Source organism: Leuciscus leuciscus, assembly GCF_965113295.1.
Source record: "Leuciscus leuciscus genome assembly, chromosome: 10".
In the NCBI taxonomy this organism is placed as follows: domain Eukaryota; kingdom Metazoa; phylum Chordata; class Actinopteri; order Cypriniformes; family Leuciscidae; genus Leuciscus; species Leuciscus leuciscus.
The window spans coordinates 43,638,267-43,656,783 of record NC_138734.1 but is presented as its reverse complement, the minus strand read 5'-3'; the positions used below and the strand labels follow the sequence as shown (position 1 = coordinate 43,656,783).

General features: G+C 38.3%; 1 protein-coding gene across 1 annotated transcript in view; it reads right to left on the bottom strand.

Moving 5' to 3' along the window:
- hcn4 (hyperpolarization activated cyclic nucleotide-gated potassium channel 4) overlaps window positions 1-16,953 on the bottom strand; it is a gene marked incomplete at its 5' end in the record, with an annotated part of 105,077 nt that extends 88,124 nt beyond the window's left edge. The window contains one exon of the mRNA XM_082182325.1: window positions 16,301-16,953. Coding sequence (XP_082038451.1) covers window positions 16,301-16,953 — 653 coding nt within the window. The remainder of the gene's footprint in view (window positions 1-16,300) is intronic.
- Between the last annotated feature and the right edge of the window lie 1,564 nt (window positions 16,954-18,517).

Genomic DNA, 18,517 nt, shown 5'->3' with positions numbered 1-18,517 from the left:
TAAGTGATCATCTGTAGGGTGTGTGTAAGTGATCATCTCTAGGGTGTGTGTAAGTGATCATCTGTATGGTGTGTGTAAGTGATCATCTGTAGGGTGTGTGTAAGTAGTGATCATCTGTAGGGTGTGTGTAAGTGATCATCTGTAGGGTGTGTGTAAGTGATCATCTGTAGGGTGTGTGTAAGTGATCATCTGTAGGGTGTGTGTAAGTGATCATCTGTAGGGTGTGTGTAGTGATCATCTGTAGGGTGTGTGTAAGTGATCATCTGTAGGGTGTGTGTAAGTGATCATCTGTAGGGTGTGTGTAAGTGATCATCTGTAGGGTGTGTATAAGTGATCATCTCTAGGGTGTGTGTAAGTGATCATCTGTATGGTGTGTGTAAGTGATCATCTGTATGGTGTGTGTAAGTGATCATCTGTAGGGTGTGTGTAAGTAGTGATCATCTGTAGGGTGTGTGTAAGTGATCATCTGTAGGGTGTGTGTAAGTGATCATCTGTAGGGTGTGTGTAAGTGATCATCTGTAGGGTGTGTATAAGTGATCATCTGTAGGGTGTGTGTAAGTGATCATCTCTAGGGTGTGTGTAAGTGATCATCTGTATGGTGTGTGTAAGTGATCATCTGTATGGTGTGTGTAAGTGATCATCTGTAGGGTGTGTGTAAGTAGTGATCATCTGTAGGGTGTGTGTAAGTGATCATCTGTAGGGTGTGTGTAAGTGATCATCTTTAGGGTGTGTGTAAGTGATCATCTGTAGGGTGTGTGTAAGTGATCATCTGTAGGGTGTGTGTAAGTGATCATCTGTAGGGTGTCTCTAGGGTGTGTGTAGTGATCATCTGTAGGGTGTGTGTAAGTGATCATCTGTAGGGTGTGTGTAAGTGATCATCTGTAGGGTGTCTCTAGGGTGTGTGTAGTGATCATCTGTAGGGTGTGTGTGTAAGTGATCATCTGTAGGGTGTGTGTAAGTGATCATCTGTATGGTGTGTGTAAGTGATCATCTGTAGGGTGTGTGTAAGTGATCATCTTTAGGGTGTGTGTAAGTGATCATCTGTAGGGTGTGTGTAAGTGATCATCTGTAGGGTGTGTGTAAGTGATCATCTGTAGGGTGTCTCTAGGGTGTGTGTAGTGATCATCTGTAGGGTGTGTGTAAGTGATCATCTGTAGGGTGTGTGTAAGTGATCATCTGTAGGGTGTGTGTGTAAGTGATCATCTGTAGGGTGTCTCTAGGGTGTGTGTAGTGATCATCTGTAGGGTGTGTGTAAGTGATCATCTGTAGGGTGTGTGTAAGTGATGCCATCTATATTCTGATTGCATCAGTGCTCGACTGAAGTGTTAAATGAACTGGTGACTGAACTCTTGATATGCATGACAGAATTTACCTAAATGACAAATACAGAACTGGAAAATATTTCATTTCACACTGCAAAGTAAAAATGGCACATTCCACTGAGACACACGTGTGTGTGTGTGTGTGTGTGTGTGTGTGTGTGTGTGTGTGTGTTTGTACATGTGTGTCAGATCCATCTTGCTACTGTCTTGTCATCCGCGGCTCTTAAGCAAGTCTGAAATACACAGAAGATCCAGCAACTTCCAGCACTTACCCTTCCTCATGACCTACACACACACACCCACACCCACACACACACACACACACTTACACTTTATTATTAGTACAGTGTGTGGTTGATTCTGGCTGCAAGTGAGTGAGTGAGAGAGACAGACGCCGCTTAGCCGTCTTATCTGCTCATGTCTCAACTTTAAGAGTGGCTGTCAATCATCTTTCTATTGAGCCTTTAAGCAAACAGTCTCCAAAGCACTGCAAATGACAAATAAATGATCGACTCTTGTGATTTCCATATGAATGTTTGTCAACAGAACTGCAGGCAGTTTTTATCTCTGGGGTTTTGAAGAAAATGACATGGACCCTTTGATAAAACCCCTTTAAAAGGGGTCATGACATGAGAAATCAAATTTGCCTCGATCTTCGTACTATTAAAACATCCTGCGAGTCTCATAGCTTAAAGCGTCCTCCTCGTTATAAACAAAGCAGTTTTTAATCAAGCTCCAAAAACAGCTTGTTTTGATATTGGCTGACCTGTGATGTCACACAGGCAAAGACATTTGCATATGCCCGCCTCCAGAGCAACACATCAACGAATAGTAATACATCATCGCACCATAAGCCCCGCCCACTGGCGTATCGCATTAAAAGCAAACAGAGCCCATTATAATCACTGATGCTGTCTACACTGATCCAGTTCGTCCAGTTTAAACAGCTGGTTTGCGTCTCGGTACAGATGTCAGAAAGATCCCAGTATCAGGAGAAAGTGGATGGTTTGTTTTAATGGCGTCAGAGGATTATATGTTTGTTCGGAGCATTTGACAGCAGATTGTCTTGTAAATGAGGCACAGTGTAATGGAGAGTTTGCAAAGAAACTTTTGTTGAAAGATGAAGCAACCGACTGTATTAAATGATGGTTTTATATGGATAATGTTTTTCAAACACTTACTCGCGTGCAATAGCTTGTTTCCTATGCAATGACGTTAGCCAATCACAACAGTGGGATTTTTAAGTAAGCCTTAAAACTTGATCGTTTCAGACAGAGGTTTAGAATGAGGGTTGAATTTGTTTTTTTTGTGCAAAAAACTTGTGCAAGTGAATCTAAAGGAACATATTAACCCCTTAACTGTCACCCCCCCCCCCCCCCCCCTTTTTTTTTCCGCATAGACATGAACATCACTATCCAAACTTAAATGGTTGTAATTCAAGAATGCTTTGGAATATAGACATATGGTTGGTCTTGTTTTAAGTAGATTGTTGTCAGATTATTGTAGAAGTGAAATAAATTATGAAAGTAAAAAAGAAAAAAAGTTATAAAAGTTTGAGTTTATGAAAATATACAATGTAAAAATATAATTATTTATATTTTATATAAAATATATATATTACAAAATATATTTTACTCTAAAACTGCAAGAACATTAAAGCCAAAAATCTAAACAAGTTGTGTTCCAAATTTTAGGTTGATATCTCAAAAAATGAGCTTTCAGTGAGATTTTATTTGGGCGCAGTACCAGACTTTTTCACTAGATGGACAGCCAAGCTTCCTACTGACCATATAAGGGCGCCTCCATTTTCATATATGTTTTGAGTGATCTGAACTATGTATTTCCATAATTTTCATACAATTTATGAAGTATACATCCTATTCAGAACTAGTATGGGTGGTTTGGCAGTATTTGATTTGATTTCAACCTCGAATAAACACATGTAAAGAGCACATGTGCGTTATAGCTCGCTGCCGCATCACAAATCGAGAATCCATAATATTTTTCTTAATATTCAAAACATTTTCAGACCTTTTTTTTCTCATAAAATGTAATTGGTGTTATCTTTTGAACTCTTGGCATGAAAACAAACTGAGGTTTCTACCAATCTTTCATGATTTTTCGTGTTTATTTCTATTTCAAAATAAAGGCCTAAACACACCTAATGAATATGAAATATTCTTGTTGCAAATTGATAAATTACTGCTCCTCTGTAATTTATTTTAAAAAACAGCCACCAAATATGAAAACTAGAGATTGTAAGCTTTCAAATGATATATAGTTTGTCAATATTACTTTAGGTTTTTACTAAGATATTATTGTTCTAAAAATATATGGGCAACCGACACTTAAGAGGTTAATGTAATTAAAAAATCAATGTCATGACCATTTTTAGATCTCTGCACATGTCAAAACTGGATAGAGACGCTTATAAACGCCTGACACCTGAAGGACGTGTTTGAGTTTATGGGAAATTATAATATAATTAAAATTATGTTATTCCCCTCTTCATCTGGTTTAAGCTTAATTTGTCTAAGCTTTCTGCTTTCATTGTATGGAAAAGAGAAACATGAACCTTCTGCTAAACTTTCATAAGATTTGAAACAACATAAGAGTGAATAAATGAAGACAGAATCATAATTTTGGATGATTTATCCCATTAAACCAAAGTAATGCTTCATAATGTTAGTTAATACTATTCTAGGTGTCTGTCCAGGTGTTTAACGGATGCTTTTGAGGTAAATGATAAAATTGCATTCCAGAAAACCTGAAAGACATTGTCAATCCTTTCAATTTGAACACACAAACCACGAAATGTTTGCAGCCAATTCTGCTTGGTCAAAAGACAAATCGGTTGAATCTATCAGCAAGAAATGAAGCGTGTGACAGATATGAGGAACTGATCCTGGAAGCGTTTTGTTCTTTCAGAAACACTGACACCTTCAATACAGCGCATCCTCTTGCCGAGGCTGTAAATTGGTGTTGTGTAGAGCTAGATTTGAAGAGAAAGATGAAAAATAATGTGTTCAGCCACACACTGAAAAGAAAAACACAAACGCTGCGTCTTTGGAGAGACTAACAGCTCTGTTACGCTCACATCAAACCTCACGAAGCATTACACCAGTCTTGTTATTGTTCGGTAAAACAAATAATCTTTTTTTTGTTAATAGAAATAAAGCTGAAAAGCTGTGTAATTTCAGCACCAATCACAGCAACAAACTTTTAAAAAACAATGATTGACACTCATGGACACTCCCATGGCCACGCCCCCTGTTTATCATTGGCTAAACAAAGAGTTAGTCCCACCCAAAGCTCACCCATTGGCTGAGTCAGATGTTGACATGTCACATAATTTACATATCTCAGGGAAATCAAATATCCAGTCAGTGACCTACTAATAATTCAATCACTGTATCCCTTAAGACTCATCTTTGATCACCAAAATGACATATTTAAACTTTTTTTCCTTGTAAAAAAATTCCTCATGCCTTTAAATATCTTGAATGTAACTCGACACCCATTTCATTTAGTATGCGCGGTTCTATGAATATGCAAATGAGCCCCGCCTCCACTCACTCACTCAGCTCAGAGATCCACTGGTTGACGATCACACGTTGATCTGATTGGTTACAAGGTAGTTTGTGACGTCAGAAACACCAGCGATTTCAAAGCGTGTGTTTGAGACTGTCTTTGGTTCACTGCAGTTTTAAGGAGAAAATACTCAGCAATGCTGTCGACTTATGAACTTACACATGGTTTGTCTTAAAGCTTATTAAAAACACCACATAGATACATAAACAACATTAAAAGCTGGATTTACACCACAGGGGGACTTTAATAATCTGAATTATGTTGGAACACAGTTCAACATTTTTGTTTTTTATGGAATATTACAGTATTTATTTTAAATGATTTATCGGTGCACATCATTATTATTTTAATAATCTTGAATCAGAATATCTTCCTCTTACAGCATCTCTTCTCTGATGACGAGGGGCGGGGCAACAACCTGTCACTCACATGCGATCAGCCAATAGCAAACCACAACCATCCAATCAATTCCCTACAGACAAAATCAAGCATTTGTTCTTGTTCCAGAAGCCGTTTCACTCGGATATGCGAAGAAAACACTATTTCAACTCTTGTTTCATGTCGACTTTAATACAAAGAAAACTGCTCAGCAACGCACGCGAACACAAAAGCCTCTGCAGGCGAGTGGTGTTGGCGTGTGTCCCGTTCGGTGACCTCTCTGTAAGTGAGCCTAGGTCACGGCATTATTTCAATCACTCTGCGGCTCCATCCCTCTGTCTCTTATCGCCCCATCAGAGCCGCATCCCTATCCCTCCATTAAATAAATTGTGTTGTAATAATCCGCTGTGCAACGTGCTCCTGATAGTGGTGGCCTTTTTGATTACCCCACTTTCAGTCCATCCAGGACACTCGATAATTCCCACTTTACCTTCCCAGAATTAGAGCATGAGGAGGGGCAGTCGGTCACTCTTTCACTGCTTCTTCTCAGAAGTTTTGCTTTTGTTTTACTTTTTTGTTTTCATTAAAGATTCTGCGTTCTTTGTTTTTTAAGAGGGACATTTAAGAATTAACTCATTTTATTTTGACAGCATAATATAAAGCAGAAGCAAAGACCCAAATGTAAGTGTTATGCATTTGTATAATCCAAGTGGAAATGGAATATAACAAAAAGAAAGTCAACCACACACACATTTTTCATGATGCGTTTGGTGAACTTCAGGTAGATTGTAGTGATGAGTCGTTCATTGCGTTTGTCACGTGACAAATGAACCAAAGACTCGGAAGGTATTTTTATTTATGTTCCATGTAAATTATTTTTGACTGCATTATAATGATTTCTTAATTCAGAATATGATCGAGATTGCGTAGGTGGATGTGTTCGGGGAATTTGCCTGTTAAAAGTATAACATTTAAAGCCCCTTAAATGAACGAAATGACTCGAAAAAAGATTCGTTCATTTTGATGAACGAGATCGAACAAGAGAGTCAGTAAAATGATCCGAACTTCCCAGAAAAACAACAAGGACAAGGAAGAAGAAAAAGAAGCAGATGAAGAAGAGGAGAAAATAATAAGAATAGAAGCAGTAGTAGAAAAAGAAGCAGACAAAAAAGAAAAAGAAAAGGTGCAACAAACAAGATGAAGGTTAAGAAGCAGAATAAACTGAAGCAGATGATGATGAAGAAGAAGAAGAAAAGAAGTAGAAGAGAAAATATGAAGCAAAGGATAAAGAAGGAAACAGAACAGAAAAAAGAAAAAGGAAGTGTTCCTAGAGAACTGGAACGCACTGACAGCGATTGTGAGTAAACAGCCTCAGTGATTGGCTAACTTCTGCATGTCAACACAGCGACGCTGTCGTTCATCAGGGCTGATGAATATTGAGTAGGTGTTATTCAAATGAAGTTGGTCGTATGTAAATCAGAAATCAACTGCACCCTGTAGCCGTGTAATAAGCTGATATTCTCTAATGTCCCCTGATACGTGTGTGTGTGTGTGTGTGTGTGTGTGTGTGTGTGTGTGTGTGTGTGTGTGTGAGCAGGTTTACAGCGCTGGTCTCGCATCATTCGCAAATAAATCAGGTGTGTGAGAGACACGATCACAGACCCGCAAGACCCAAACAAATCAATAGAGAAACGCAGCCAACAATCAAGTGCAATCAAAACCTGGGGAGAGGATCAGACTCTGTCATTTGAGCTGGGAGTCGAGTGTGTGTGTGTGTGTGTGTGTGTGTGTGTACTGTACATGATCATCCACTGGAACCGTTCAGCTCCTAGACCAATCACTCCCGTCCTAAACGAATTCAACTAGAATCTCACTCCTCGCACAGAAACTCAACCGTATTAGTTCTGTGTTTAATCGTCAGTCAACCTAAATTTTATGCATGGATTATATAAAAAACGACTGCATCAATGTCCTCCATGAAATTAAATTAAATTCATAACCCATTTTGTGTAAAAGGATATTCAACACAGACCAAAAAAAAATTACACAAATAATGAAAAGGACTTGATTTTATCCATCAGAATTGATCAAATGGTAAAAAGTGGGATAGAAATATCAGATATTAAGACATGATGGCCAAAAATAGTATAAATAATAATAATATTAATAATATCAGTGCAATAGGAAAGATTGGAGGGGGGGGGGGGGGGGGGGGGGGATCATGAGATTGATCACAATTATTCTATTGATTGACATTGTTTTATGTTTCTCTTCAGGTTTATGCAGCTAACAGGACTAATGGTGGGAAGAAAATACATGTATTTGCATATGAAAGCACATAAAAGTAAAAACACATATTTATATATAAAAATATATAGCTGATACAATGTATATTTTAGAAATAATAGAAGATTTGAGGGTCTATAATAAAATATTAATGGAAAACTTTGAAACCCCCGGCCAACGAAAAGGAAAGTTATTTCCAAGGTTGAGCAAGTTATTATATTTCAATGAAAGATTGATACGACGAAGATTTTTTAGGACACAACGTGCACTGATCAAATGTTCACAACATGTTCAAAATACACAACATGCATTAAGAAACACAAAACATAAAAATGTTGACTTTGAACATAACTAACTCACACAGCCTAAATGACTGAGGAAAATCAGTTCCCATAATTCAATATTAGGAACTTCCCAAAGGCAGAAAGAGATCTAATGTTTATAATTACGGTCATCATACTCATACACTTCACATGAAGGAGAAAAGAAAGCAATGGATGAAAACGAGGAATATGCCTGTGATTTGTCCCTGATGCCGTTAGACATCGTTATCAAGAGATCTGTACAGTAAGCGCTTATTACGTCTGCGCTTGCTTTAGTCACAGACATCAGAAAACAGCTCGCTCTCTCTGACACGACTCTTACTGTACAGCATCACACACACAATTACCTCTGCACAGATGTTTCCGCCGGAATAAAACCGAGCGGATGAAGAAAACGTGGAACACGTGCAACAAAAGAACATTTCATCTGGAAAGAATCACTCAAACCACAGTCTCTCTCTGTCAGTACCTGAAGAAAACATCAAACTCTAATGTGAATTCTGTATTCTAAAGCTGCTCCACTTTGCTTTAATAAATTCAACTAGATCTGAAGAAACAGAAGAGAGAGAGAGAGAGAGAGAGAGAGAGAGAGAGGGAGAAAATAAACCAGTGAGAGATGATTTCCTTCCTGTTTTCTGCGAAGGTACGTCCCTTTTGGGAGATGTGCGGCTGGTTATGCAGGATGAATAAAAAGATGGAAAGAGAAGGTTGTGTGTGAGAAAGAGAGACAAATGTAAAGAGATGAGCAACAGAGGTGGAATTAATTGATCAGACCAAATGAACCCTTAATGATTCCTCCTGTCCACTGCAGACTGTGACGGATTAACAACATCTTTAGTGCAAAAACACGCTCTTTCTCTTCAAGACTGCACTGTTAAACCTCTGATATCTCATGCACAAATGAGGGTGACACTAAAGAAGGGTCTCAACATTCTTCAAAATATCTTCTGTTGTGTTCAGTCGATAAAAAAACAACCCTTTACGCACTTTAACGTGCATTTGGGAACGCAACACATGCAAAACATCTTCCCATACTTGTAATGAGAAGTGCTCATGAAATCCCTGCGGTTTTCGGTCAAAATAAAAGCTTGATGGTCTAACGTTTGAAAAGGTGCAGTACGTGATTTCTGAGAAACACTGTTGATATTGTGATCGGTCCAAACATACGCCCCTCCTTCATTGCTCCGCCCCTAAAATGCACGAACACGCAGTGCAAGACTGGATGTCTCTTTATCATAGCTGTAGCTAATACTTCACGAAAAATAAAGCGAAGATGACGAACGAACGACAAGGAAGAAAAAAAATGAACATATAGTACACAAGAGTATACACAAGCAGGAGTTTGTTGTTAGTCTCCAGCAGCTCCAGACAAACAATGACACTGAAAACTGTCCTGTTACTGAAGCTAACATCACAAACACAGCACATCTAACGTTACTCACATATGGAGTAGAAACAAGGCAACCTCGGCGTCCATTTTCAGGCCTTCCCGCTTAGGTCTCTCCAGCGCTGGAAAGCTTTTCTAATATTAACTCGGGGCCTAAAGCTCTTGCCTGATCATAACCTTTGTTTTTCCAGTGATATTCCTCTGACCTTTTCTCTTTTGTAATGTCTCACAGCCATCACTCTTTCTACAGTTAAATCTCCCTCTGGCTCACTCTCTCTCCTCCCTCATCATAAGTGGACACGCCCCCTACTGCTGATTGGCTCATTCTCTCTCCTCCCCCATCATGAGTGGACACGCCCCCTACTGCTGATTGGCTCACTCTCTCTCCTCCCTCATCATAAGTGGACACGCCCCCTACTGCTGATTGGCTCACTCTCTCTCCTCCCCCATCATGAGTGGACACGCCCCCTACTGCTGATTGGCTCACTCTCTCTCCTCCCCCATCATGAGTGGACACGCCCCCTACTGCTGACTGGCTCACTCTCTCTCCTCCCTCACCATGAGTGGACACACTCACGCTTTTTTTTTTATTGTACTGTGAAATATTACAATAGTGATATTTCTACTTATTTTGTTTTATTTATTATTTTTTTACAGAGCCCCTAAAGGGACATGGTCATGGAAAGAAATATGAAATGGGAGGCAGAAATATAGGTCAATGTTTTTGCGTTTTCTCACAAATGTTTTGCTTTCCCCATTAACTGAGCCGCTCCTCCCCATTATAAAGGCTGGATAAAATAAACACAAGATAAGAAAATACTTTATAGTTGGAAATGAGACTATTGATTAAATTATGGTTCCTTTTTAATCCTTATTTGCTCTCTGAAAACATGCACTCAGTCTCTCTTGTCCTGCACAAATCATATTATACAATACGCCTGAAGCCTGAAGTGACAAGCACACTGCCTACAGCAACGTCTCAATATCACACAAGCTCTTCCTTCCTTCCTCTGATCTCCATTATGGAACTTCCTGTGTTTTAAATCACAGTATAAAAGCATTTAGGCTTTGTCCGATCTGTCATGACATCATTCTTTTCTGCCAGCAACACCAGCAAATAACATGTGCTATACTGCAGATGTGGCCTGTGCAACACAGTCACGCATTACAGTTACAGCATCACTCCATTAGTGAGCGTGGAGAAATACTAATGAGCAACATGCACTTAATATAGAATTATTTTGTGGAACTGCAGGTAATTACACAACATTACTGCAATTGAAAATAATTATATTAACATGTAAAAAAGGCACAGCAATGTAAAGTATTCTCCTGAGGTGAGGAATCCCACAAAAACAGGTCCATTTCACATTTCACCACAAATAAGGATAATAAATCATATTTTGCATTAAGAAAATTATGCAATTTATAATGTAAGATTATTTTCATGAAAATTAAGCACTTTTTCGTAAAAAAATTAATAAAATAAAATCATTATTGAAGTGTGTTTGAGGTCATTCTCATTATTGTCAATGCTATATCTCATTATATTCATATTATCGTGATACAATATTTTTACTGTATTACATTCAAAAAAACTAATTCAGTGATTTTTTAAAAATTAAAATCAGCATAAAGTCACCTATAATACTTTAAAATAATGTAAAATAACTACAATTTAAATGTAAATAATATTTTTGCATAATTTTCTTCAATGCAATTTTTATTTACCCTCATAATTGAAATAAATAAATAAATAAATAAATAAATAAATAAATAAATAAATAAATACATACATACATACATACATAAGACCCAGACATGCTCGTGCTCTCGAGAATTTTACACAAGTGATCATGAGATTTTTCCCGTTTATACCATCTTCACTGTGATTGGCTGGATTAGTTAGAGGACCAATGCAAAATGTCACTGCATTGCACATACAACATCACATGCCGTATATCAAACAGGTTTGAAAATATTGCAACGTCTCTAACCTGCTCTTTCTAAACTAGCATCTGTATTTCTCTGGTAGACCTTGCAAATCTGTCTGTGACAGCAAAATCCAGCCGAACGTTGTGTAGATTGAGCTTGCCTTTAGATGCATCACTGCTTGACCTTTTAATAACTGCGGTCACTGTCTTTTATGAAGTGTGCAGAAGCGGATCTCGCTCATTAGCACTGATGAGCGTCTGATCTGCGCTGATCACTGAATCTGCAGCGTGTGACCTGTGGAAGGGGTGAAGGCATCAATCGAACGACTGAATTACAGTGATACGGATAAATCTGTGCATACGGATGGATGGAGACATGGAGGATTTTAATTGTAGGTTCCATAATCACAGAGTCACCGGGGTTTAAATGCGGCTACAACGGGGGATGTTTTTTATGCATACCTTATAACACTAATTACATTCCCATTACGCAACAGCAGACATAAGCCACCTCTGATGCTCACCTTCTTTTACTGTATATGTCGTTTTCCAAAGCCTTTTCAAAGTGAGCATTGCAAGTACTTTAAAAGCATGACAAGATAAATATATGGCGGATGACACGTTAAACAAGAGGATTTTGTGTAAGATGTCATAGAGGGACTTTACTTTGTTCCAAAACCTACATAAAAAATAATAAAAAAAGCTGTTGAATGAACTTGATTAAATTAAGGAAAACTTTTCCACGAAAATGAATTACATTTTTCCAACAAAATCTAATTTGTTTGAAATCTTGTTGTATGAACTTAAATTCATTTAGTCATTCCTGCAAGATAAAGTTTTGTCAGGTTGACTACATTTAATTTGTGCCATGCCTAAAATCACCAACATTATAATTTTAGCTATATTTGACTCTACAGTTATGTCCAATGATAGAAGCTACAAGTGTTCAGTTTAATTAAAACCACCTTTCGGAGTAATACTGAATATTATGCAAGTCTGCAAATGAGGTTTAATGCATGTATAGTGTATACTGAGAGCCCACAGCCCTAAACTAAACACAGTCACCATTCTTCTGCATAATAGTAACCACAAAATTCAAAAACATTATAGAAAGTCCTCTAAGTTTCTAACATAACTGAATATTAAACACTAACATTAACTAACAACATCTTTCCATTTACAGAAAAACACATAAAATAATACTTTAATCCCTAAATTTACCCTCCTAATGCAGTCCCTTGCAAAGCATGCTGGGAACTACAAATCCACAACAAATTAGTTGTCAACAAAAATGATTCATGTAGTTTTCACACAAATTAAGTAAGGAAACTTCAGTTTTAAATATATTAGGTTGATTGAACACAATTAAATTAAGTTGTGACAAAATATTAAACAATTGTGTTACTTTTGCTTATTTTAATTAATTAAATTTAACAAGAGGCAACAATTCATTTTTTGAGTGCATGAGCTGCCCACCTAGAAAGTGTTTTTAGGTGACGAAAGCTGTCTAAAATGCAAGAAACAACATATTGCTGGTGTAATAGTCGGATTTGTGGGCCTTGTGGAGTATGGGTTCCTGGCTATATTCTGTATCTGATGTGTCCACCGGATCGTCAGACCAAGACGTCAGTGTTTATTTCTACAGTCCTTTAACTGTAACTCTGCCTCGTTCCACCCGATTACATCACGCCTTTCCTTCTCCCCATCTCTCTCTCTTCCCGTTTCCCTTACGCTCGCGATATCTCGCGTACAATCTAACTTTATTTAAACCTTCCCATTTCAGTTCTTACACTGGTTTGATCAAATTGCAAGGCATCACCACACATACTGTTCACAGATAAGGCAATCCCAGAATGCACTGTGACAAATTCAGTGACAAAAGAGTGACTATAATTGTGTAAAAGTGGTGACATTCAGTAAAAGACCATTCTTGCTTGTATCAAAATATATTTGATTTACTACTAAAAGTAATACTTTAGCTTTTCTTCTAATATCTTTTTATATTTCTGCCACTGTCGCCTTTGGTTTTTGGCTTGCTTAGTTGAGGACATTTAATATTCAGCAATATTATTGATCTCCTGCATTGGCAGCATTATATGAGAACTGAACTGAGCTTCTCCAGAGCGGCTATATATATATATATATAAATGAACTAAATTAATAACTTTTTTTACAACAGAAATGAACCATCACTGAATTTACTTAAGCTGGACTGTGATGCTATTTTCTTCTAGATCTGCTGTACAGAAACAAACTTTATTGCATTATTTTTTTTCCCTGTTATCTCTGTAAATCTGTATTGTAAAAAGCGCTTTTAATATATTTTCAAATTTAATTCCTTACTTTTTATAGTACATTTTTTATTTCTCATGCCCATTTTAATGATTTTTCGTGTCAAGCAGCTTTGAATCACCAGAGTGCATGAAATCAATAAATAAACAAAATAAATAAAGTATATTACAGTCAGCATGAAATCAAAATCTTACGGCAGTGTTTATTTTAAATGATTTATCGGTGCACGTTAATATTTTATATTAAATTCATGTTCCAGGTAATCTTGAATCAGAATAACTGCAGCAACATCTCTTCTCTTCTCTGATGATGTGGGCGGAGCAACCTGTCAATCACATGAGATCAACCAATAGCAAACCACAACCATCCAATCAATTCCACACAGACAAAATCAAGCCCCGCCCACATTTGTTCTTCTTCCAGAAGCGTTTCACTCGGATATACGACACAACTTCCTCGCCACTTCCGCTTCATGCTGACTTTAAATATTAAACACATCATTACGTCACACAGAATTGCTTCCAAAAGTCTCTTCTAAGAGGATGCTGACTTAAAAGTTAGCATTACAGCTCACTAGGTTTAGGAACAGAGCTACCGAATGAATACGGGTCAGTGAAATATCCAAGTCTCAGTCTGAATAATACAGTATGGCCTTTATCTTGCGTAACAATGTGTGACCTTGCTGTGGTAATTACAGAGGTGTATTCAGGCCTGTAAACTCAGTCTATTGTGTTCAGAGGGAGAGAAGCGACGACACTATTATCTGTGCCACAGCAACACTGTGGAGAACACCAGAGATCTGTGATCCAGTGTGCTTAAAGGAAAAGTATAGGCAAAAATGAAAAATATGCTCATATGCTGATATTGTTTTCTGTGGATGATCCACCGAAGCTCTGAAAATCTCAGCTTTGAGGTCATTGATTGATGCCAAAACCCTGCTGTTTCGTCTAATAAGTGACTAAAGCAAACAAATGAGATGCCATAGCTTCTGAGGAGGGCAATATGATCTAATATTATAATATTATACAGATAATATAGCCTATAGATAATAATATTATCTATATATTAACTAATAAGCTGAGGAGATGTTCTTCTGTTTTGCCAGATGAGAAGTTTATCTATCATCTTTTTACTCTTTTAATTCCTTTTAAAACTGTTTTAATTTTCCTTGCTTTAATTTTGTTATTATTTTAATTCCTTTCTGTGTAAAGCACTTTGAATTACCATAGTGAAATGTGCTATATAAATGAACTTGCCTTGCCTTCTTAAAAAAAGAAGAAGAAAAAAGCATAATGGAGAGTAAATATTGACAAAACTTTCATTTTGTGGGGATGTATTCCTCTAAAACAATCTCTTAGATTATTTAGGGATCAAGAAACTCTGGAATGAGAGATCATCTCAGTGACCAAAATGCAACGTCTCATGCACAACATTCAATTATAAAACAAAGAGCTGATGACAACAAAAGAATAACTTCCTCTCTCAGCACCGGCACACACACACACCGACACACACACGAACACGTATCAACCTCAATATTACATCAGTGTATTCCCACACTGCCTTTAATATCCTCCAGGAACAACGCTGCAATCTCATAATGTCGAGCAGAATAAAAGCATCTTCTCGGGATCAATAGGTAAACAAGGAGAACAGCAGTCGTGTCTCCGGAGGGGTTGGGTTTGCTGTTCCTGCACTCTTATTCACATTCATGAATGAAAACAGTGTGTAAATTCAACCCAATCACAGACATCCAAGCCAGACAGCGTTTGTGAACGTGCATTTAGCCCGTTTCAACGGCTTGTGAATGCTAAACACACGGTGTAATAATAACTGTCTGCCTGAAATCACTAATGTTTGCTTTTTCTGAAGGGTGTCATCATGACTACAGCGTGAATCTGTTTCTGTGTTCACTCATATCATGACAAATGAAGCCTGAGGCAAACCGGTGTGTGTGTGTGTTATTAACAGGCTGAACATATCAAATCTATATAGACTCAATGTCATCCCCAAGGACACATCTTAATGAATAAAGAGAGAGAGTCTGGATTTCTTATAAAATTCAAGCAGTTAATGCACTTCTGCTGTCAGCTTGGAGAGCTTTGGCTTTGGTATGTTGCAAAATGGCTGTAAAAACACATTTGGAAGAAGAAGAAGAAAAAATATACACAAAACTGAAATGTTTTTCTTCTTTTTTGGCTGCATGCATGTGGCATTTGATTTTGTGAAATCATATGCTTCATGATATCGGAGTTAAATATGCATAGCACAAATAAAACTATTAAAATATATATAGGCTACATATAAAAATAACATTGATGCACCTTTATATTTAGACAGTGCTGTCAAATCGATTAATCACGATTAATCGCATCTGAGATAAAAGTTTTTGTTTATATAATATGTGTGTATATATATTTAAACATATTATATTATAAATATATGTATATGTGTGTGTATATGTATATATATATACACACACATATATATTATAAATATACACATATTATTTAAACAAACTTTTATCTCAGATGCGATTAATCGTGATTAATCGATTTGACAGCACTAATTTAGACACTTGATAATATTAATCATGACAAAAGTGCATCAATCATCCTTCTCTCTTTAAAACCTTTAATTTTTTCTTCTTCTTCAACTAAACCGGTTTAACACCATCTTTATTTGATATGCTATTTTACTTAATAATTCCATTGTCTTCCCCATGCATGATTGATCCACATGTAAAGTGAGCAGTGTTTCAGACTAGAGGGTCACAGAACCTGTTACCTGAAATCACTGTACGGGTGAATAATCCAGAATCCCGCGGATTTGACCCGTTCCTGCTCCCGTTCCACCGCCTTCTCGCTCCCAAACATCCTCAAGGAAAACTTGTTGACCCCGGGCTGCAACATCGCGCCGAACTGCCTGTGCATGAAGCCCGCTTGATAATACCTCTCGTCGTCCGGGAGGATCTCCTCGATGCCCTCCAGCTTTATAAAGCCAGGCTGCTGATGCTCCGGGAGCCCGTGATGCTGTTGACTCGTACCGGAGGAATCTTCTCCATCTCCGCCTTGCGCTCCGGGCTCCGCGGCTCCCGGTGGGCTCTCCTCGCTCGGGCTGACTTCAGTCTCCGTGATCAGAAGCCTTTCCTCCGCTAAATCCGAGTCTTGGACGTGCCTACTAGTGATTGACGAAAGACTACCTCGGAACCTCCTGCAATCCCCGTTGGAGCTGGTCTTCACGGGTCTCCCGATGTCCGTCTCCATGATCACGGACTCCCCGCTTTTACTCTCCCCGGACGGCATGGGTTTCATCCGGATGCTCTTCCTCCGGGTGTCTTTATCAGTGTCTTCAGCATCACCCATTATAGACGCTTTCTGCCCGATGTGCGGTGGCAAACTATACAGCCTTTTACGCATGGACGAATGCAACCTGTCCATTATGACATTGAAGCGAATGCGCGAACAATTAAATTACAAATTAATCCGGTTTGCTACATAAACCCCCTTGCAACAGATCCCGAATAGTCTGAAGGGTCACCTGTCACCTGCCATTAGGCTTCCCAAATTCGCCAGATCCAGGTCTCCGGCTTCAAGGCACTGAGTGTGTTGCTGTGCGCACGTAAAGTCTGAGGATTGAATGACGTGTGAGGAGCGCACGCGGAGGTCACGGACCCTCAGGATCCCCGTCAGCTGTCAGTCACATTCACAAGCAAACACCCGAGATCCCGTAACCCACATGATCAGCCGGACACCATCTCCGCCGTCCCGAGTCCTCTGCTCGCTTGAATATGGTGAATATGGTGCATATGGTGATGCTGATCTGTCGGGTTGCCATAGAAGCGAGAGCTCAGCCCACCCACTCAGTGTCAGGTGCCCGACACTGGAGAACTCACTCACGATACAGCCGATCCTCGCATCTCACGGGAACTTTACATTTAGGGCGGCTTTATCAATGCAAATGACATTGTCTGATTATTATTTTTATATGAGTGAGTGTGTGTGTGAGAGCGTATGTGTGTGTTTGAGTGTGTGTTCGTGTAAGTGCGTGAGTGTGTGTGTGTGTGTGTGTGTGTCGGTGAGTGTGTTTGTGTGTGTGTGAGTGAGAGAGAGAGAGAGAGAGAGAGAGAGAGAGAGAGAGAGAGAGAGAGTGTGTGTGTGTGTGTGTGTGTGTGTGTGTGTGTGTGTGTGTGTGTGTGTGATGATCTATATTTTAGGGACAAATTTGTAGAAGTGACCAAAACCTGACAAAATCTCCAAAAACCTCCCTTTAGTGACATCCTCATTTGTAAATCTGGTATAAAAATAAAGTAATTAAAGTTTGTTTGTTTTTTAAGTAAAAATGCAGAAAGTTTTGTCTGATGTGTAGGTTTAGGGGTCAGGTTAGTGTGTGTGTGTGTGTGTGTGTGTGTGTGTGTGTGTGTGTGTGTGTGTGTGTGTGTGTGTGTGAGAGAGAGTTTGTGTGTGTGTGTGTGTGTGTGTGTGTGTGTGTGTGTGTGTGTGTGATGGGTAGGTATAGGGGCTGGGTTAGTGTAAGTTTGTACAGGAAAAGTAAAGGATAAGTAGGCTAAACAACATGTGTGTGTGTAAGTGTGTATTTAGGGTTAGTAAGGGGATAAAATATGCAGTTTGAACAGTATAAGAAACATTTAAGTCTATGTTCCCATTTAAATAGCTAAGTAAACTTGTGTGTGTGTGTCGGTGTGTGTGAGACGGAGACCACTAGTGTTTAGTAAGTTACTCTAAAAAAGTTAATCTTCAACAGTGTAATTATTACTCTTTCTAAAAATGATTGGATTACTAATTACTTTCTAAATCTCATATCAACCTCAACCATTTGAACAATAAGGATAGACGTGAAACTGCTCTTTAAATTCTATGAAATAAATAACTTACAATTGCATAAATTATTCTTGAACTGACCAAAGTGTGCAAAGGGAGGTTACATTAAAAACATAAATTTTAACATAGGTTACATAAAATGTTTATGTTTAATCCACTATTG